Source organism: Coturnix japonica, chromosome 7 (assembly GCF_054131305.1).
Source record: "Coturnix japonica strain WE chromosome 7, WE-NBRP24, whole genome shotgun sequence".
NCBI classification, from domain to species: Eukaryota; Metazoa; Chordata; class Aves; order Galliformes; family Phasianidae; genus Coturnix; species Coturnix japonica.
The window spans coordinates 31,117,696-31,138,592 of record NC_140669.1 but is presented as its reverse complement, the minus strand read 5'-3'; the positions used below and the strand labels follow the sequence as shown (position 1 = coordinate 31,138,592).

General features: G+C 39.5%; 2 protein-coding genes and 1 long non-coding RNA gene across 24 annotated transcripts in view; 2 read left to right on the top strand and 1 right to left on the bottom strand.

Annotated features, from left to right (window-relative positions):
* Positions 1-8,016, top strand: part of DNAH7 (dynein axonemal heavy chain 7) — an 86,237-nt gene extending 78,221 nt beyond the window's left edge. For 5 of the 6 annotated variants that reach the window (XM_015867666.3, XM_015867665.3, XM_085552830.1 and 2 more), the window contains 11 exons: positions 268-444; positions 962-1,123; positions 1,727-1,927; positions 2,909-3,070; positions 3,352-3,537; positions 4,326-4,463; positions 4,556-4,786; positions 5,438-5,590; positions 6,363-6,540; positions 7,332-7,435; positions 7,642-8,016. In XM_015867666.3, coding sequence (XP_015723152.2) covers positions 268-444; positions 962-1,123; positions 1,727-1,927; positions 2,909-3,070; positions 3,352-3,537; positions 4,326-4,463; positions 4,556-4,786; positions 5,438-5,590; positions 6,363-6,540; positions 7,332-7,435; positions 7,642-7,848 — 1,899 coding nt within the window. In that variant the 3' untranslated portion in view covers positions 7,849-8,016. Of the gene's footprint in view, positions 1-267; positions 445-961; positions 1,124-1,726; positions 1,928-2,908; positions 3,071-3,351; positions 3,538-4,325; positions 4,464-4,555; positions 4,787-5,437; positions 5,591-6,362; positions 6,541-7,331; positions 7,436-7,615 lie in introns of all 6 variants that reach the window. The other variant, XM_085552831.1, reaches the window with a different exon arrangement.
* A 6-nt stretch (positions 8,017-8,022) lies between these two features.
* The window catches only part of SLC39A10 (solute carrier family 39 member 10), a 116,639-nt gene continuing 103,764 nt past the window's right edge, over positions 8,023-20,897 (bottom strand). For 10 of the 15 annotated variants that reach the window (XM_085552837.1, XM_032445685.2, XM_085552843.1 and 7 more), the window contains 5 exons: positions 20,433-20,553; positions 18,263-18,631; positions 16,766-16,846; positions 13,288-13,478; positions 8,023-11,247 (listed from right to left, as the gene is read on the bottom strand). In XM_085552837.1, the coding sequence (XP_085408963.1) occupies positions 11,089-11,247; positions 13,288-13,478; positions 16,766-16,846; positions 18,263-18,631; positions 20,433-20,553 (921 nt within the window). In that variant the 3' untranslated portion in view covers positions 8,023-11,088. The remainder of the gene's footprint in view (positions 11,248-13,287; positions 13,479-16,765; positions 16,847-18,262; positions 18,632-20,432; positions 20,554-20,897) is intronic. The other 5 variants (XM_085552838.1, XM_085552847.1, XM_085552845.1 and 2 more) reach the window with 2 other exon arrangements.
* On the top strand, positions 15,119-18,270 carry LOC107316338 (uncharacterized). 3 transcript variants are annotated; one of them, XR_014948130.1, is made up of 4 exons: positions 15,119-15,248; positions 15,670-15,793; positions 17,028-17,541; positions 18,017-18,270. It is a non-coding gene; the product is annotated as an uncharacterized LOC107316338 (long non-coding RNA). The 3 variants fall into 3 exon arrangements; XR_001556294.3 differs by having other exon boundaries at positions 17,028-17,211; positions 18,017-18,268; XR_014948131.1 differs by lacking the exon at positions 15,670-15,793 and having other exon boundaries at positions 15,124-15,248; positions 17,028-17,211; positions 18,017-18,268.

Here is a 20,897-nt window from a genome sequence, read left to right as displayed (position 1 = left end):
ATACCAATGCGTCAGTCTGTTTAGATACAGGATGGAAATTATATCTCTGGTCACTTCTTAATTTAGCCATCTCAGTGCATGTCCTCAGTTTAATCCTATTACAGTTTGACTTCGCGCATGTGTGATTGTTTTGCTGGAGCTGAATTGCCACTTAATTTTTTTTGGGGGGGCTGTATTTTTCTCATTATTTGTGTTTAATTGTTCAAAGCAACCTACCAAAGCTTACATCTGAATAGGATGTTGAAATAGCATTTTTTCTTTATTGAGGTTATACCAGCAGTGCAGGAGTTCATCGTTCACAACCAGGGCCGTCAATTTATTGAGCCACCTCCATTTGATTTGTCGAGAGCATTTTCAGACAGCCACTCTTGCGCACCACTGATATTTGTACTTTCTCCTGGAGCCGACCCCATGGCAGCACTCGTAAAGTTTGCTGATGATCAGGTATTGTAATATCTCCGGCTATTTTTAAGATAGGCGATGTTTTTTTATGCATGCGTTTGCATGTTTCTACAAATAGCTATTTAAGTAAAAAGCGAAATGCCAAAGTAGGCTCAGAAACTTGTTCTCAGGTGCCTAAAAACAAACTGAAACTTTTCTCAGGGTTCTCCTTAAGAAAGAACATGAAGCAACATTGGCAGATTGTTTTTGGGAAGCATTTTGGTGGTGTTTGCAAGTATTTCTATGTTAAAGACTTTGGTGCATTTTATAATGCTGCTATGTCCTGATGTATATAATTAACTTGTGTAATCTGAAAACTGGGATGGGGAGAAAATAAAAGATGCCGGTTTAAACTTTCAATGTAAGGAATTAAATTAAAAAAGGGGCTTTTCCTAATCTAATACACCTTTTTTTTTTTTTTTTTTTTCCCTAATAAGTATAGATGACTTAACTGAGAATCTTAGGTGTCATTTACAGCTCACAATTAGTATGTGGTTTTTTGCTGTTTTTTTTTATACAGGGATACAGCGACTCGAAGCTTAGTTCTCTGTCGCTCGGTCAAGGCCAAGGCCCAATAGCCATGAAAATGATAGAGAAGGCAGTAAAGGAAGGAGCGTGGATAGTTCTGCAGAACTGTCACCTGGCAAGCTCGTGGATGCCGACGCTGGAAAAAGTCTGTGAGGTACATATAAGTAACCTGTTAATGACCTAGAATCACCACATTGATTCCTTTTCATTCTGTCTGCTGCACTCAGAAGTGCCTGCAATTACCGCAGGCATGGCCTGTCTTTTGAAGGGTAAATTGACAGCCTCCGTAGGCCTGGAGCTTTCTTTGGTGCAGAAAAGCATTATGCTAAAGAATTTTACCTGTGAATGGCTATAGGTTTGCAAAGAAGTACTAGAATACATTTCACACTTAACCCTTGCCTATATGCGTAATTCATTTTTGATGCATAGATACTGTTATTATAGGGGTTCTGAGAAGAGCTATACGACAGTAAATGTGAAAAGCATGCCTTCTGTTGGCGTTGAGGTGCAGAATAAAATGATAGCTTAAAAGTCTCAAGCTTTTAATAAATCTACTGTAATGTTAAGTGAAAGAAAAGTTGTTTTACCACGATCACTTGCAGTTAATTTAAGAAATTAAACATGGTACTGGAACGTTTTCTTACTCAAGAACAAGTTGCTTGGGTATTAACAGCGGGGATGTGTAGTAGTCCATCATTTCTTACTCATTTCTTACTTACATTTCTTTTTTTTTTTTTTTCCCCTATGTCTATTTTAGGAGCTTAACCCTGACACAACGCATCCGGATTTTAGAATCTGGCTCACCAGTTACCCGTCTCCCACGTTTCCGGTGTCCGTACTTCAGAACGGAGTGAAAATGACCAACGAAGCACCGAAGGGTTTACGGGCCAATATAATTCGTTCGTACCTGATGGATCCGATATCCGACCCTGAGTTTTTCAACAGCTGCAAGAAAATGGTTAGTGATGCGGTGGTGGTGTTATTATGGGAAGCACTTAAAGTAGACCAGGACCGTGTATGTGAGCTCTGGGGAAAAAGTGAACCATTTTAAATACTTGTCCTGCACTGCAATTGAATTGCTTTTGATTATTTGCAGCAGCAGAGTTAACATAAATTTTATTTTACTGATTGTCTCCGACTTTTTCAGAGGTAGTTTAACAGTTACTTCAGTGTTAATAATATGCCGCTTGAAGAAAGATAGTAAAAAGCATGCTATTTGGCATTGTGCGTCTGCAAGTTTGTTGTAGCACAGCTCTTAGCCCAAGCATAAAATAATCTGTCGTTCTGTTGGTTTGTGAGGGCCAATGTAATTTATTGAATTCTTAAGTAAATGCTTAGTACGTTTATTAAGACTTAGAAGTCTTTGTTTTCAGGATTTGATTTGTGTATATAAGCTTATATGAGTGAAAATGATCTGGCTTTCTTATGCAATAGCATAGTTCTTTTAAATGAGATCTTAGACTGGGCTAAAATGTTTGTGATTGGAACAAACAAAAGCCAAGCTTCCTAAGTGCAGTTTTCGTTAAAGGCCTGAAATCTTTAATGCGAAAAAACATGTTCTGAACAGCATTTTGTAATCCAACAGTGTAAAAAAAAAAAAAAAAAAGAAAAAGTTCAAAGGTATTAGAGTTGACCAAATGGCATGTAGGCATGTATCTCAGTCACACGCAGGTGGCTAGCATTAAAAATAAAAATACTATGTGATTTAAAAGAATATTTGCAAAGCAAAGTGTTAGACATTGTGAGGAATTTCTGCCCATGGCTGTTGTATGCCAGAAGAAAAATAAGAACTGACCAGGAATCACAAACAGTACGTTGGCGGTGCAGGAGCTGCTGGGTTTGAGTCAGAGAGGGCGCGCTGCTGTGCACAGGGCTTAAGGAGAAATGAAACTCTTAAAAGCATATATTAATAAGTGATGTATTTGTATTTGTCTTTAAGGCTGAGTTTAAGATACTGCTGTACGGCTTGTGCTTCTTCCATGCGCTGGTGCAAGAGAGACGGAAGTTTGGGCCACTGGGTTGGAATATCCCATATGAGTTCAATGAGACGGATCTGCGCATCAGCGTTCAGCAGCTGCACATCTTCCTCAACCAGTACGAGGTACAGCAGCATCCCCGAGCCCCGAGCGTGCTTCTCACTCACCACCTAGAGCGGTGAGCACATACAGCATGGCAGTGTTCCCTTGGCAGTGGTTCAGTAAGGGCCTGCCACCAAGCAGTGGAAGTCTAATTGCACTTAGGAACTGTAAGTGGTACATCACAGAATGTAAAGTTTTCCTCAAGAATTTTGGATGATTTTGAATGAGATTGCAACAATATTAACGTGTCTGTCAGCATAAGTGTTAGGCTGTGGCTCAAATGTTTTTTTTTCCTTTCCTCTAGGAGGTACCGTACGATGCCCTTCGCTATATGACCGGGGAATGTAACTACGGTGGCAGAGTTACCGATGACTGGGATCGTCGTACACTCCGCAGCGTTCTGAACACGTTCTTTTCATCCGAAATCATCACAAACCCAGATTATAAATTTGATTCAAGCGGCCTGTACTTCGTTCCTCCTGACGGAGACGTGAGTATCTGGAAGCAGTGGAATTACAGCTTCCTTTTAACACATGCACTCTCACACACACACACACAGACATATATATTTGTGTATATATATGTGTGTGTGTATATAGATATATATGTGTATATCCATACATAATCTGTAGATAGATGTGTATATGTGTATATATACTCAGACACACGTATATATTTTTGTGTGAGTACATATATAGATATATACATAAATATACACACAAACATATGTACACACATAAATACACATGTATGTGTGTGTACAGATATATATGATTTTATATGTTTATATCTATATATGTGTATATATATATCTATATATTTATATAAGTATGAAATAAACCTCCTGGCTCAAGTTCAAAGCATTATAAAATAGGCATAAGGAGTTGTTCATTGGCTCTGGTGGTAGGAAGAACCAAGCAATCAATCAGTATATCACAGGTGAGTAACATCAAGAGTTGGCAGTTTGCGCTTAAAGGGGCAGCTCTGTAAGCTGATGGTGGACTTAGAAATGAGTCCAGTGTCTTTTCCAATCGCTGTCCCAAAAATGTAAAGACTAATTTCAATATGGGCAATTGTGATTTCAAGGGAAGAACGGGCTGAAGGAATTTGATAGCTGCAGTCTGCTTGTGTATATGTGTGCTTGTTTATATTTATATTAGTTTATGTAGGGTGCACAAGGAGAGTTCTCAGTATCTTTGATGTACAGCACATGGTCTGATGTTGGCTGTTTGTCCACTTTTGATTTTCCAGCATAACGGCCTATTTTATTTCTTGCAGCACCAAAGCTATATTGAATATACAAAGACGCTCCCACTGAATCCTTTGCCAGAGATATTTGGAATGAACGCAAATGCGGATATTACCAAGGACCAAGCAGAAACACAGCTGTTATTTGACAACATTCTTCTGACTCAGGTATGAAAAGGTGCTGAAATATGATACTGATTGTAAGCAGGTGTCACTGAATAAAATGAACTTATATTCCTTTATTGCGTTTTGGTATTCAGTCTCGGACAGCAGGGGGCGGTGCGAAAACGGAAGATGACATGATTCAAGAAGTGACAGGGGACATACTCGGTAAACTTCCTGCTGACTTTGACATCGAAGCGGCCATGAGGAAGTATCCCACCACATATGTGCAGAGTATGAACACGGTGCTAGTCCAAGAAATGGGCCGGTTCAACAAGCTACTTGAAACTATACGTGGATCCTGTGAAAATATACAGAAAGCAATAAAAGTGTGGGACTATCTCCTTCCTTCCCTCCCCTCCTTTCCTCCCTCCCTCCCTCCTTCCCGATATGCATTCACACATCACAGTCATCCACAGTCTCTCTTTCCCACTCATAATCTCCCCCTTCTATTTTTTCCCACGTTCCTACACTCCCTATTGTCTTCCTTGTCTCCCTCACACCATCACGTTTCTCACTCCTCCCCACCATCCGTTGTTTCCCTCCCACCTGCCTTCCCACTCTCCATGCTTCCTATCCCCCACCTTCCTTGCGCCCCACTCTTTTCTCCCACCTGCCACCTTACTTTCCTCATTACTGTCTTTTTCTATGCCCCCTTTCTGCCCCCTCTTTCTTCCCACGCTACCGCCTTCCTTCCCCCCTTTCCTCCCATCTTCCCTCCCACAGTCCCTTTTTCCTGCACCCCCTTCTCTCCCGTTGTCCCCCCCTTACCTTCCACACTCCCTCCTTCATGCTCCCCTTCCTTCCCACTCTCCCTCCATTTCTTCCCCCCCTTCCTTCCTGCCTTCTATTCCTTCCCGTGCTCCCTCCTTTCCCCCTTCCCCTCCCTCCCACACTCCCAACTTCTTTTCCCCCTTCCCTCCACCTGAATTCTGTCATCATCATCCTTTTCCCTCCTTTCATTCTTCCCTTTGTTTTAGGGGCTAGTAGTCATGTCGTCTGAACTGGAAGAAGTAGTAAGCAGCATTTTGAAAGGTAAAATTCCAGCACTCTGGATGAATAAGTCCTACCCAAGCCTCAAGCCGCTGGGCAGCTATGTGAATGACTTCCTGAGTAGACTGAAGTTCCTACAGGTATGCATGCAACCTTTATTAACAGCTCTTAAACACTCTTTTTAATTTGATGTCAGGTGGCATCCGTGTAAACTAACACAAGTGATGTACAGTGTATAAGTGGCATAAAATGTTCCATCGTTTATGTCATTTGTAAAAGATCCTAAAGAGTCCCATTCCCAAAAGAAAAAATCTATGGATCACTGCTCATTACCTCCCTCCTACAGCACAGAGCCTTTAATCAGTCACCATCCTGTCTGCTGTGTTTCAACCAATTCCTTCTCCACTGTGTGTTGTTTTGTATTATATTGAAACAATAGCTTTCAGTGTAACAATTTTGCATGAAGATAAGGACCAGGAGAGGGGCCCTTCACCTGTAAAATTACTAATCCCCCATGCGAACCTTTAATAAAAAAGAAAACTCCACACTCAGCACCTTTCTGTGGCTTAGTGACCTCTGTCAACTGAAGATCACCGACATTCATCATCTAATAAGACTATTACACCACAAACACTTAACATATGCCTTAGCATGAGTTCTTGTTGTACTTAAAACAGTTATTTTCTACTTACTGCTGGCTCTAGGAGAAAAACAGTGTTGATTTTAAAAAAACCACAACATTGTAGTTCCTGCTGAGCAGGGCAAAACATACCAATGTTTTATGAAACAGAAAATTCACCCATGGCTACACAAAAGAAGAAACTTCTTTGGCTAATATTACTCAAGTTGCTTTCTAAATAATACAAAAAACAGACACTTCCCCACTCCCTCATCTCTCATTTGCTGTTGCAGATGTGGTATGAAAATGGAATGCCACCTGTCTTCTGGATTTCAGGATTCTTCTTCACCCAAGCGTTCCTAACAGGCGCCCAGCAGAACTACGCCAGAAAGTACACTATTCCCATAGACCTGCTGTCATTTGACTATGAAGTGCTGGAAGATAAGGAATATGATGCTGCGCCTGAGGACGGTAATTACATGCGATTGTTAGTTAACATTACTCTGCCGACTCAATAGTTAAGCACACGTTAACAAGTCTAGTTCGTTAAATCAATTAACATATGTACATGAAGGCACTGCCCCCCACGTGAAATGCATGAAATAAGTGAAGAGACAAAATACTGCAGAAGGCATTAGAGCACTATGTTTTTGCCTGGAGGGTTTAAATATCAACAGCAGAGGCTATTTTTTACCACTTCCCACTTTTCACCAACTTCCCACAACAGAGATTTTCATATGCTACATCACATATTAATATAATTTTTTTGTTTAAAAATTAAAAAACAAGTAAGAACAACCCAACATTAAATTTCCAGGCGTAAATAGCTTACAATTTGAAACAAGCAGTGAAGCCATTAAGTTTAACTTCTGAAAGCTTTTTTGAGACCTGATTAAATCTCAAGAAAAACTAATTCAAGTTCTCTATAATGCATTATACACAGAGAAGTTAGTAATGACCCATGTGAAAATAATGTCCTGTACCTTTTTTTGTTTAATTGTCCCCCCTCTCAATATGTGTTGAAGACTGCACACATTGCTAGACAATGTAACTTTCGAAAATGTCACAGACATTTAATTATTCCAATGTGTATATTTTAATGTGGTATATAATAAAGACTGTGTAAAAAATTAAGTATTTGATTGCCATTTTGAACACTAAAATTGACACTAACAGCTGACAGCAAAGCATGCTGCACTGGCTGCTGCTTTCACCTAGAAAACTAAAGTATTAGATGATGTTCTCATATATCACCAATTCAGGTGTTTATGTCCACGGTCTGTTTTTGGATGGAGCACGTTGGGACAGAGAAACTAAAAAGCTAGGAGAATCTCATCCGAAAGTCCTCTACGATACTGTACCTGCGGTGAGTATATAATTCATTCTGTAAAAGCTGTATACTCATTGTAGGCTATTTACGTTATGTGCAAAGAAAAAAGTTAACAAGAACCAGGTTTTCACGCCTATCTGTAAAAAAAACAAACAGGCCTGGCTAAGAATGTTTTCTGCCCCTCTCCCCTTTATATTTAATTTTTTCACACCAAAGTGAAAAAGGATTATTCTTTGCCGCAGATATGGCTCAAGCCCTGTAAGAAAGCAGACATCCCGCAGCGACCCACTTACCTGGCTCCGGTGTACAAGACCAGCGAGAGAAGAGGGGTCCTGTCAACCACTGGCCATTCCACCAACTTCGTCATTGCAATGACCCTCCCATCCGATAAACCAGAAGAACACTGGATCAAACGGGGGGTGGCCTTATTATGTCAACTTAATTCATAAACCTAAAGCAATTAATAGGGGTTCCTTTTCTGGATCACCTGCGAGTTCTAGAAGGCTCCATCATTAGCAAAGTCAGCAACCAGATGAAAAGATTAAAGAAGAAAACACATTTTGCATTTCATAACATTTACAATATTAAAGTACAGAATAAAACCTCGCGAAATCCAACAAGAGTACTTGCTCCTTTAATAATTTTATTTCTTGAAGGCTCCTTATTTATAAGGAGTATACATAAAAATGAACACAACACTGTTGACAATGAACAGAACAGGATTTGATCTTTTCCAGCTTTATAAAATTAAAAAAGAAAAAACAAAAAATCCCAACAAAGATTTAGTTATAACAAAAACACTGATAGCTCAGCTGTATTTTACAGGGACATAATCACATTTGAAACCATAGACTCAATTGTTAACAGGAGGAGATTTTTTCATTAAAAAAAAAAAATAAAAAAATCACACTGCATCTAGCAACAACAGTATTTCTAAGCGTAATCACAGCAGATTGAGTGCAATGTGATCTACATCGAAATTCATATGGGATGTCACACAGTGACAGCATTGTAATATACAAATAACATGCCCTCCAACAAATATGCGTTAGATGAGACTCTGGATTCAGCAGAATGGAATGTACAAACCAAGTAGAAATGTAGTGGAAGTCAGATTGTCTGCAACGTGACTAAAAAGCGTGCTTTAGAACTATTTGGATTTCAGTACTGGTAGGAAACCTATAGAGCAAGTCACAGCTGTTACGCTGCCTTTTGTAAGTTGAAATAAATATTACAAAATGAAAGAAAAACAACATACCTATTTAATGAAAAAAATGCAGCACCTGCCTTGAAAGACCATATTTTCCCTTGTCTGAAGATGGTCTGGAAAGGAAGTTAACTATTTCCCTATGCAGGCAGTGTATTAAGCTAAAACCATACTCCAACTAATACAAAAGGAAAGATACTAACTGGAAAAAAAAAAAACACAAAAAAAACAACCAAAAACCAACAATTTTTCATTTGAAAAATATTCAAAGAAATAAACAAAATAAAGCCAAAATTTGTTAAAAACATCAGTTAAGCCCATGGTCCCCTTTTACTTGACAGAGTTAACAAAGAGATAAAATTAAGGGTCAGTTCAATACATAGACAACGTAAGCTGTTGAAGCTGAGATCCTTGGAACTTATACCATGACTTAAGTCTCTCTAACAATGGTATGCAAGGATGTACGGCGAGCACCGGGGAAAAGAAACGTCACCTAGGATCTTTGTACTATACAAATTCAGCCAAGAGAAGCTAACAAGAATGCGTTTGCTAAGTTGGGTCTGACGGTAAATGCTTTTAAAGAAAAAAACTAACCGACCAACCCGAGTTCTCAGTGTCAAATGTCTGCACGCCTGAACTCGGGGCTTGGGCTTCTTCACTGAAGAAACCGCTTTCTTTGCAATGGACCCTTAATACTGTTCCTTGATACTGCATTAGGACGAAATACTGGCAAGAACCAACCAATACCTTTAAAATACACAAGCTGCTCTCATTGAAAGCTCAACTGACCGATGAAGCTTCAGAAAGTAACAAGCCACAAGAAATGCACAAACCTGAAATGGAACGAAGCAACCAGCCATTGCGGTTTTGACCTGTTAGGATCGGTACAGTTTCAGCAGCTACACTGGCATTGAGCAGACTGAAACAAAACTTACGGCATGTAGCTAAAAAACGGCTTACCTGGCATACACAAAAGAGACATTAAGCTGCGTGTTTTGGAAAAGGCTACTTCCACGCTTAGGAGCGGAACTATAGAATTGACTCGTGCTCCTCAAGACCTCAACATACTTTTCCTTAAGGAGATAACAGGTACAAGAATAAATCGCTCACATCTAGCAGTACAATTGTGTCAGCTAAATCTAATCCAGGACACGCTCCCAGCATATTAAGGCCAAAAGTTCTCTGTTTCTGCTTCCCAATTATGCATACAACAGATCTATCACGCTTACTTTTTAATAAACAAACACCAAAAACATTTTAAAAAAACCCAAAAACATTATAGAAAGGAACTGATTTATGCTGGAAGTAGAATTACTAGTCCTCTCGACTACATAAATGGCTGGTGCCACAACGTCCGATAATGAGGCACTGTAGAAACAGAGTACAGTAAGTAACCCTACATGCACATAGCATAATTTAACCTTCGTGCCCATGTTCAGTAACTAGCTCATTTGATGTACTTTTGATCTTTTTAACATAGGACAAAACATTCCAATGTAACTTAAAAAAAAAATTAAAAAAAAATAGAAAAAATCCCATACTGATTCTCTATTAAATTAAGAGTTTGCACACATTCACAGCCACAATTCTTCAGTAGTATATGCTGCAGGTGGCACACAATACATGTTTAGCATCTGTAGAAAAAAAACAGGAATAGCTCAGTAACTCCAACATTGGGGATTTCCCCAAGCTAGCACTATTTCTACTGCAATTTGCATTTTTCTACTAATATCAAAGAACAAACATCAAATAAATTTCCTTCGAGAAACAATCGTCAAAGCGATCCTCAACAGGACATCGCAGCACTTTGCAGTGTATATTGCAACAGCCTGCCTTCTTACACGTAAAGTTAAAATGAGGGAGTGCAGCACAGCGTGTATTCAACGAATTTAAATGGCCTTACGATTTTGGGCTTCCTTTTTTCTTAAAATTTAAGACAGCACAGTGGTTTCCAGTCATCTGTCATTAAGATTTAATACGTTAAGTCACCACAATGCAGAGGAACAAGCACCACGCATACACATACATATAAACGCACAGATTGAAGTGTATATTATATATATATGCCCGCTGTTTAAGAATTGCGTGGTAATAATAACATACTCAGGTTCCTCACATAGGCATGAATTTCAGCTGTAAAATTCTCAGGGTTCTGTCAAATGAAGTATAAAATGGCATTTGCCCAAGCGTGTACGTCCTTATTTTTACATAATCCAGCAGCACACTGAACTTGGCATTTACTTCTGGTATTTACTATTTCCAAACTGCCAGTTACTGGAGTTCAGAAGACTCGCTCAGGCAGTCTCATACGATTTGAATCAGAAAAAAGCAGCAGATAATATACACAGAAATGAGTATGCCGTACTTGTGTAAGTAGTGCAAGCCACTGCTTTTTCTCTAAGCAATGTGCATACAGTGAAACAGTGCAGACTCTAAGCCGTACAGTAATAATATTGTATCCACAGCGATTACCAGAATAAGTTCAAAACTGGATGTTAAGCACAATTTTGTCTTCGTAGAGGGCAATCACCAGCATGATCGCAAACCCAAGAAGCAGACCTAGATTCTGCAGAATGAACTGCCCCACAGGACAATAACCGTGCTCTTCATTATCTCCATCTCCATGAAGCATTTCTGGAAGCTAAAACAAAGAAACAAATATCATAAAGTTAATTTAGCATTATTCTATCAAATCCCTGACGAATTTACAACAGGACAATTATTAATAAAGGATAAACAACTTGGGGTTCAGTTAGAAAAACCATCTTTCGTTCTGCTAAATGTTTTACACATATTCATATGCATTGCCTTTTGAAGTATGAGAATAACAAAGTTGATCATATATATCACAGGTCACACAAGAGCAGTTTTACAAACGTAGGAAGTTCTGAAAGCTGAGGCTATTCCTCACCTACAAAGAAAAGGTTAAATAGTATTGACAAAAGTATTAAATACAAGCAGACAGCGAAGATATAAAAATAAACATTCCAAAGCACCCTACAACACCAAGGCAAGACAAAAAAAAAAATCTTAAAGGATTTTCCCTGTTTACAGGATGTTTTTATCACAAAACATTTTAAGAAAAAACCACAACATTATGTAGAACAAACAGCAACTTCACTCACTACACAGCACAAGTCTCTATTACAGCTTTACATAACACAGGCTAGAACAGTTCTGAATACTACACAAAAACACAAATAAATAATTGGAATGGCAGATAAACTACAAAAAAACAAATATACTACCCATGCAGTCATGCATGACTGTATTTAAGCCAGATGGGAACTGTTGCATAACGGCCTGAATCTCTGATTGATCACCTGTGATGAGCCAGCTGAGTCAGCCCTGCTAGCCCAGGTGAAGGCAATTCAGCTGTGAGAAAGGGAGGGGTGAAGCCTGGCTGTGCCTCTCCTAGGCCCTATTTAAGGTCCAACTGCCACAAGAAAAGTTCCCTTTCCAGAGATTGGTCTTGCAGTCTTTTTGTAAGTCACCAGGATGCAGGTACGCTTTCCATTTGTTTCTAGTTATTCTTGTCTGACATCATTATATTTTCAATATAAGTTCTCTATTTACTTATTGATTATCCTCTATATAATATAGTATTCGTGTACTCACTGACTGTACAGATATCTAAACAGGCAATTTAATCCACTGAAAATTTAAACATAAAAAAAACTCTACAGCTATGAAAATGATTTAACTCTACTACAGACTACTGTTTTTTTCAGTTTTTTAGCTCTTGATATGACTGATTTCTATCACTGTGTATTAAAACTGGTCTTGTCAACGTGAACAAAAACAATTCCCTTTTTGGAGCTGAAAGTTTGTGGTTTTTGCAGATATGTGAGAAAAATAACTGCAACATTTAATCATCTATCTACCTACATGTATAACTATGTAGATAATTATGTATGTATTTATCTATCTATATATGTATTTATACTTTTATGTATTTTTTTAAGTAAGAAAATAATTCCTATAATTCCTTTTTTTTTTTTTTTTTTTCCATACAAGTGACAGTAGAAGGTCACGGGAAGCCTTAGGGATATAATCTTTCTTGTGTTACTTTCTTGTGTTACCTCTTCTCAACTGGAAGTAAACTGTATGTTAGAAATGCACCTAATCAGATTGACTTCCACCATATGTGAGAATACCAGAAGGTCAGTTGCACCTAATTAAATCTCAGCTAAGCTACAAACAGTTTTATTTCTGTTCCTATGAAGTATCAGCAAAAAGGGACTTACAAGGAAAGGCAGATTAAGGAAACATCAAAACAAAAAACTGGTGAGGTTTGAAGTGTAGCAAGTAAAGGCTTTTGTGTTCTTGCTTATATAGTCAGAGTATATCGGATGCTTCTGTGCCTAAGGAAAAGGACAAGGAATAAAACTACTGCCTTTCTTTATGCTTTCTGTCTTCAGTGTGAGTACATAAAGGAAATAAAAAAGATATCAGCACAGAAGTTAAAGGAAACTGCTATTGTGTCAGTACAGGCTATGGCAGAACATCTGCGTTTGCATGAAGAGTTATTCTCTACTATGCAGCCCTTCTCTGTGGCAAGACCTTGAAAGGACTGATCAACTTAGCCGATAATAGCAACTTGAACTATACTAGGATGTATTTACTGACATAAGTTTATTTGGTTTGCACCAGGGAAATAGAAAAATCATAATCTGCTTACCATATCAACCAATGCCACATAGAGGAACATGCCTGCAGTGACTGCGAAGATCCACAAGGTGATGTTATTTGCATACTGTCCCACCGCAGTGCCGATCAGCATGCCTATGTAAGCCATCATGGCAGACAGGAGGTTGTACACAATAGCTTGCTTTACTGTCATACCAGCTTTAAGCAGCACAGCAAAATCACCTGAAGTAAGGACAAAATACAGTGGTTTAGTATCGGTGCTCCTAAGGACAGTGAGTAGCTAAGTTAGCTGATATTTATCATTTATCTTGGCAAACCAAGGCACTGCCTAAGTACAATGCTGCAGTGATCTCACTATAGTAGTGTTTGTGATCTGGAGAAACGCAGGCCTGGCAAAAAGTATAGACAGGACCCTGAACTTCAAGAGAGCCAAATTCAGGCTGCTGGGTGGGAGTCTCCTGGCAAAGTGTCTTTTGGGGTACAGGAACAGAACAGACCTGGCATTTCTCTAGGGATACCCTTCTGAGAACGCAAGAGCTCTCAATCCCCCAGCAGAAGAAATGGAGCAGAAGTGGGTGACTGGCACGGCTGAGCAAAGACCTGCAGCTGAAACAGGATCAGGAGGGAGATGGACAAGAAGAAAAAGGGTTGTGTAGCCTAGCCTGAAAACAACGGAGAGATGCTGTCCACATATGTAGAGATGAGATCAGGAATGCCAAGGCACAGATAGAGCTGAACTTGGTAAAGGATGTGAATAAAACAACAATAAAAAAGGGGGTTCTACAGGTACGTACACAGGAGCAGTCAGACCAAGGACAGCGTTCCCCTCTGATAAAGGAAGACAGAAGACTGGCTTCCTCAGACACGGTAAAAGCTGAGGTGCTCAAACGCCCTGATTCTGTCTTCACTGGTGGTCAGGCTCCCCACATCTCCTACGACCCTCAAGCTCTAGATGTGGATAAGAGGAGCATTGTAACATTGGAATGAGTCCAAGAGCTCCTCATGAATCTTAACTACGTAAGTCCATGGGGCAGTTGATATCCATCCCAGGGTTCTGAGAGAGGTGGCCGATGTTGCTGACCCACTCTCCATCATATCTGAGAAATCACGGCTGCCGGGTGAAATGCCTGGTGACTGGAAAAAGGGAAACATTAATCCCATTTTTAAGAGAGGGAAAAAGGAAGATCTGGGGAGGTATGGGCCGGTGAGCCTCACCTCTGTGCTTGGGAAGATCAGGGAGCAGATCCTCCCGATGACCATGTTAAGGCACATACAAGAAAGAGGTAATTCAAGACAGCCAGAACGGTTTCACCAAGAGCATATGTTGGCTGACCAGTCTGGTAGCCTTCTACGATGAAGAGCTGGCTACAGTGGATGGGCAATGAATGTCATCTCCCTAGATTTCGAGTACATGAAAGATGCAGAGCTCTTGCCATGGGTCCAGAGTAAGGCCGCTATGACCATCGGAGGGCCAAAGCGTCTCTCTTATGGAGAAAGGTTGACTGAAGTGGGCTTCTTCAGCCTGCAGAAGAGAAGGCTCTGGGGAGACCTCGCTGTGGCCTTATGGTACTTGAAGGGATTGTATACACAGGAGGGAGAACAGCTGTTTACCAGGGTGGACAGCGATAGGACAAGGGGGAATGCTTGTAAACTAATACACAGGAAAGTTAGGTTAAACACTAGGAGGAAGGCACACAGAGGTTGGGGAGGCACTGGAACAGGTTACCCAAGGAGGCGTTGTGTTGCCCCATCCCCAAAGGCGCTCAAGGCCAGACTGGATGCGACTCTGCGCAGCCTGGTCTGAGGGATGGCAACCCTGCACATAGCAGGGGGGTTGAAACTGCATCTTTTGTGGTCCTATGCAAATCAGGCCATTCTGTGATTCTATAATTCTTTGCTGCAGGGGCTCAAAGGAATGCCAGGCAACAGGACAGGAAAACTCTCCTAACACCTCGGTTTGCAGCAAGGCCTTGCTTAAAATTTCTTTTAAAGGTAACGATTCATTCGTGATCTTGTAGGTCCTTTCCAACTTTGTGATTCTACGATTCTATTATCACAGTGAAAGGCAGAAAGGTAACGGTAATTAACTGTTAAATAGGGCACTCTATATCTGGTTCTTCTGCTGAAGATGTGTGCACAGACTTGCCTTTACTTGACAAAGGTTGGGGAAGGCACGTGAAAATAGGGCTTTAGTTTTTATCAGTAACTACTTATCTATATACAAGTAATTCTTCAACTTCATTAGGAGGATCACGAGGCATTAGTTGGCACAAAATGTGACAAGGAATTTGAGAAACAAGGAAAAGAAACAGGAAAAGAACAGTTACATTCAGAGGGCATGATTTCATGTTTGTGTTGAATTATTTTGCTAGTTTAAGACACAGCAAGTTAACCTGTATCTCTGTGAATTCAGGACATCTCTGATGAAGTTAATGTACTGTAGGGACCTACATGAATCTGACCTGGCTCCAACAGTTTTACTCCATTCCAACTGAATTCTCACAAACACAAGCAGAAAAGGATATGAGTTTAAGAGGGTAAGTAAACTTACAATTCTATGATATGCTAGAGATTAATTGTTCAACGTAGAATAAAAATTCTAAGTATATACTGTGAAATACTTCACTGACAGAGTTAATTTTAAGATTGCCAGGCTAATGTGATTAAATGCAGCAATACTTATTTCTTTTTCATTTACTGTCACTCATATTTAACTACTGTACAGTACCATTATCAAACCATAAACACCTTGTCTGTAATGTCCCACCCGTACATGTTACTTAGCTGCCTATTCAAAATTCTTTTCACCTGTCCCCTCTGTTGGATTTTTCAGTACACGCTAGACTCAGGGCTAGCAGCTTAACCTCTTAAGAAAACTGATTGCACACACAGTTTAGCTGGCACCATTTCATGCTATGGACAAACAAGAAAAGCCAGCGGCTCCTCTCTTGAGCTGTTCTTTTGTAGATCTCACGTTGTGCTAATATTGCATGTGATGTGCCTTGTGGCTCACAGAAGTGCAGGTTTCATGGTGATGAGCTAGCACACAAGAAACAACCCTTCAGTTACGGGTGAGAGTCCAAGATGCCAGCAGCCATTCTTACAGGCTTTATCCACACAGCCATTTACACTGGCTGGCCTTAGCGTTCATTGCTACAAAGACTCTATACGAAGACCTCCACTTGTTCATTTAATATTCTGTAATCTGCCACATGATACATGACATTTTGGAAAACAATGCAATAGACAAGTGTGTAACTATATACAAAATGCAGAGATATAGCACCAGAAACATACTCTCTATACTCCTGAATACCTTTTTAAGCATGCTGAAAAAACTTGACAGAATGCTGTAGCTAGATGCCTGTCAAACTGATCTTGTTAGTCTCATTATCTAAGTTAAAACAATAATGCTCAATCACTCTCTGAAGATATCAGGAGTATCACAACAGCATTTACATATATGCATTCACTCTGTCTACTTGTATGAAGCACCAATAGTTGGTTACCTAATTCATGAGGCAGCTCATGACAGAATACTGCTATAGATGTACTAATTCCTCCTGTCAGCCCAGCACTGAAAGCTGCTCCTGAAAAAAAAAAAAAAAAAAACAAAAAAAAAACATATACAAGTGTTATATTAGTTTTTCAGATCAGCAAATTGATTTGCCAAGATATCACTTTTTTTTTTTTTTAAACACACACACTAAGACATTTGGTTATACTGGAAGTACCCTGGTGTGCATTAATGCTGTGTACTTTATTACACAGGTCTACCAAATGGCAAAGCCTTAAAGAAGAGAATGCAGAACAGAGACAGAAAGGCAACAAGTGGATAAACAGCACCACTTCTACATGTTTGGGGCATTTCACGCACACCAGGCTAATTAAGAAGGCGTAAGAACAACAGTCTTTTGGGTTGGAAATCCAAACCCATCTGGAATACTGTGTCCAGGTATGGAGCCCTCAGTACAAGAAAGACATAGAGCTGTTGGAAAGGGTCCAGAGGAGATGGATGATCACAAAGATGATCAGGGGGCTGGAGCACCTCCCCTATGAAGCTGGAAGAAAGAAGGCTGTGGGGTGACCTCATTGCAGCCTTGCAGTACCTGAAGGGAACCTATAATACATGGCACAACGATCTTGTTAGCCATCAAAAGCTACTACCAAAATGTCTGATGTCTTTAAAGGAGATCAGGATTTGTTACAAACTTATTCTACTTTAAAATTGTTGGGAGAGAAGTGGAGATAACGCAGAACAATTCACTGTTAACTCAAAGCCTGTGTAAGTAGATTATCCCTTGTCCTTTAAAACAGGTGAGCAGGCAAATATATCCCTTCTGCAAGGAGTTCAGAACCCTGCATGCTCTTTGTATCTACCTTACTGGAATAAATAAATCATAAAATAAAATCGCATTTAGAGGTTTATATGAATCTAAGCTGATTTTTAAGATAATGAGACTTGTTATAATTTGCCTGATAACTTAATTATCTATACTTTGGGCTAGAAATCAGTCCACATTAATTCTAAGACAAAATAGTAGCTTAGTTGTTGTGTTTTTTTTTTCCCAGCAGAGGAGGAGGAATGACATGACAACCAGACTCATAGTACATTATTTACTAATACTGTATATTGATATTAATACCAAAAATATTACTGTAAATAAATAAAATTCTAAGTAAAAGTAATTCTCAAGCATTTTGTCTTCCTTACTGTAAATTAAATACTGAAACCCAAACAACAAATACTTGTGTTACAGGTACTCCTTATTCCCTCAGGAGTTCTCTCTGTGCCTACCTTAATTTGACAGAGATTGCAGATATCGACAATATAGTAATCTTGGTGGAAACAGTCACTAAAGTGGACATGATTACAACCTATGACCTTCTACATTCCCGGTAACAGCAGAAGACAACTGGAAATCTTCCCTGTGATCACTGGTAAATTACTACCAAAGTTACTCAAGGTAGGAAACAGCTGAGAAGAGCTCTGTGATTTTGCTTACCTATTGCTAAGCCATCGCTGAAGTTGTGAATGCCATCTCCCATAATTACCATCCAAGCAATATTAGCTATCCCCGTATCTTTCATGTCTTTTCCAGAATGACAGTGGCCGTGGGAATGATGGGAGTGTTTATGATGCCAGTGGTGACTGTGTTTTCTAGCTATCATTTTATCTTCACCGTGGCTGTCGTACTCTAAATCATGAAGATCATGTTCCTGAGCAGCACGTAAGACATCGTTGTGAGAATGGTGCATGTTATTCTCTTCTTCTATGGACAAGAAGTTTTTGGGAGGGGATTCCAGCTGGCCATCTAAGTCGGTCAGTTCAGTTTCATTAAGTCGATCTTCTGACAGAACTGAGTCATCTGCCCCTACGTTGAAGTTAGTGGAGAGAAACAACACATTAATTCTTAAAGTATCACCAGCATCTATGGCAACACCGAGCTAAGAATTTAACTGCTTTGTGAAAGCAGAAGCAGCGTTTTAACTCCACCCGATCTAATGACAGGGTGGTCAATATTCTGCCAGAAGTAAATATAGCGATGTAATTGCCCTGTCTTTCAGTAACTTGCATATACAGCATTTACAAGTCTCCACTGTAAGGCAGCATGTGTAGTTTTAGCCCAACGGGACTGTACCAGTAATTTTGCTACTGACCAAGTGTACGGTTCAATGCCAGATAAGCAAGTTGCCAGGACTGTACCAATGCTGTACATGCATGCAATTATAACTACAGCATACGGAGGTCACAGAAGCACGCCACAACAGATTTTTAACTAGTTTCTGTACTGCATGTTTTATGCAGGACAGACAGTTGTGTCATATAGTAAACTCCTTCTGTGTAGCCCATTATGCTGCTGGCAGTCACTCAAACCTATTTTTACAAAATAACACTAAAAATGATGCAAAAGCTGCACGTGTGTGAATTCTAAGTCTGATGACACTTCTGAAATATTGATAAATGAATTCTATGCTGGAATATTGATAAATGAAATCTATGCTGGAGGATACAAAACCAGTTATAGAAAGCAAACATAAAACAACAAAAACAATCCTAAACTTAAATTTACTTGTTTAACAGAGTTCAATGTATATGTCAATAGAAATCAACTGCAATCGGTACTTCTACAAAGTGATTCAGACAACTTCCAGATAAAGAAGCTCTTAGACATAACTTGCAGGATTAACAAACACTCAGAATGACCATCCATGTCTGTGGTAGGGGTGCTGCAGTCTAAATTCAAATTCAGCAGAGGCTTCAGGTGCCTTTACTACAGCTGATTTCCTAAACATACTTTCAGAGGAACAGTGCTATAAAACTGTGTGGTTAGAAGTAAAACTCCTGATTGTTCACTAAAAGAAAATGAAGGCATTTCCAATGTATGTATCATCACACTCACACTTTGAAAATCTTTCTGTGCTATGTCAATTCTCAAAATCTCATTTTCAGCTGCTTGAATGGAGAAGGCCGCAGACCTAACATTTCCTTCTACAAACCCCTTGGATGAAGAACCGCATTTGTACAAATATAGCACATGGATTCTTCAACAGCAAATGAATTTCAGCAGTCACACTGGCAACGGAATGGGAAGTTTATGAAGCGAAGCTCTTCCCCTTCCCTCGGCCCCTCAAGACAGGTGCTTTGTCATTCCATATGGGTGAGTACTGCCTGAGCATTCAGACTGTTATAAAGCTGAAAGTTGTTTTGGACATCTGAGAAATACCCAAGATTCTTGATTATATTTACCTAAAGACATTATTTTTGCTTGACTTTCTCAGTTAAATGATAACTGGTCAGAGTCTGGAATCTTAAAAATGTAACAGAGTATCCTGCTTCAGGTCATGTGTGTTATTTAGCTCATCCCTGTTAAAAACTTTTTAAAATTACAAATAATACCAGGACCAATGAATCACAGCCACCCAAAACCCTGACCGCTTCATAAGTCTGAGAACCACTTGCAGGGCCTATTAGGAAGTGTACGCTGTGCTCTCAGATCTCAGAAAGACAAAGTATATAGTGCAGGCAAAGCCTAGTAAGTCTTATTAACAATAGTTTGCATAATAGCAGCACAGCAGCACAACTGTACAAGAGATTACACGCTAAATGCCAAAAGTTACATGTCTTTACTTTGAATCTCAGAGTCAGAAAAAACACTGAAAACACATGCCTACCTGCAAGGGGTTTGAGCTGAAGCCAGTCAGTGTCTGGTCTATTATTTAATTTCTGATCTGAAAGTTTCCTTCCAATTGGTGATTCTTCACTCTGTTTATTCTTGCACCATTTCTGCTTACTCTGCAACAGAAAAGGTTTAACAACTGATTAATATAAGAAAATAAAATAAACAGAAATATTATCAACCTTCTTAGTAAACACACACAACTTCACTTCTTTAACAGAGTACAGTATGGCACAGAATGCTGTAATGGCCAATAAACACATGTATGCAGAGTCATGATTCTTGCTTTATTCCAGAGGGCATGTGTGTAGCAAGAGCAGCTCCTGTTCAAATTTAAGTTTTAAACTTCTATAACTTCCTCATGTTTTCCATTAGATAGAAGCTCGCTACGTTCCTGTCTGCAGCCTATACAATAGTGAACGCAGATTTGTCCAAGTAGCCTAAGGGATTTAACTACGTA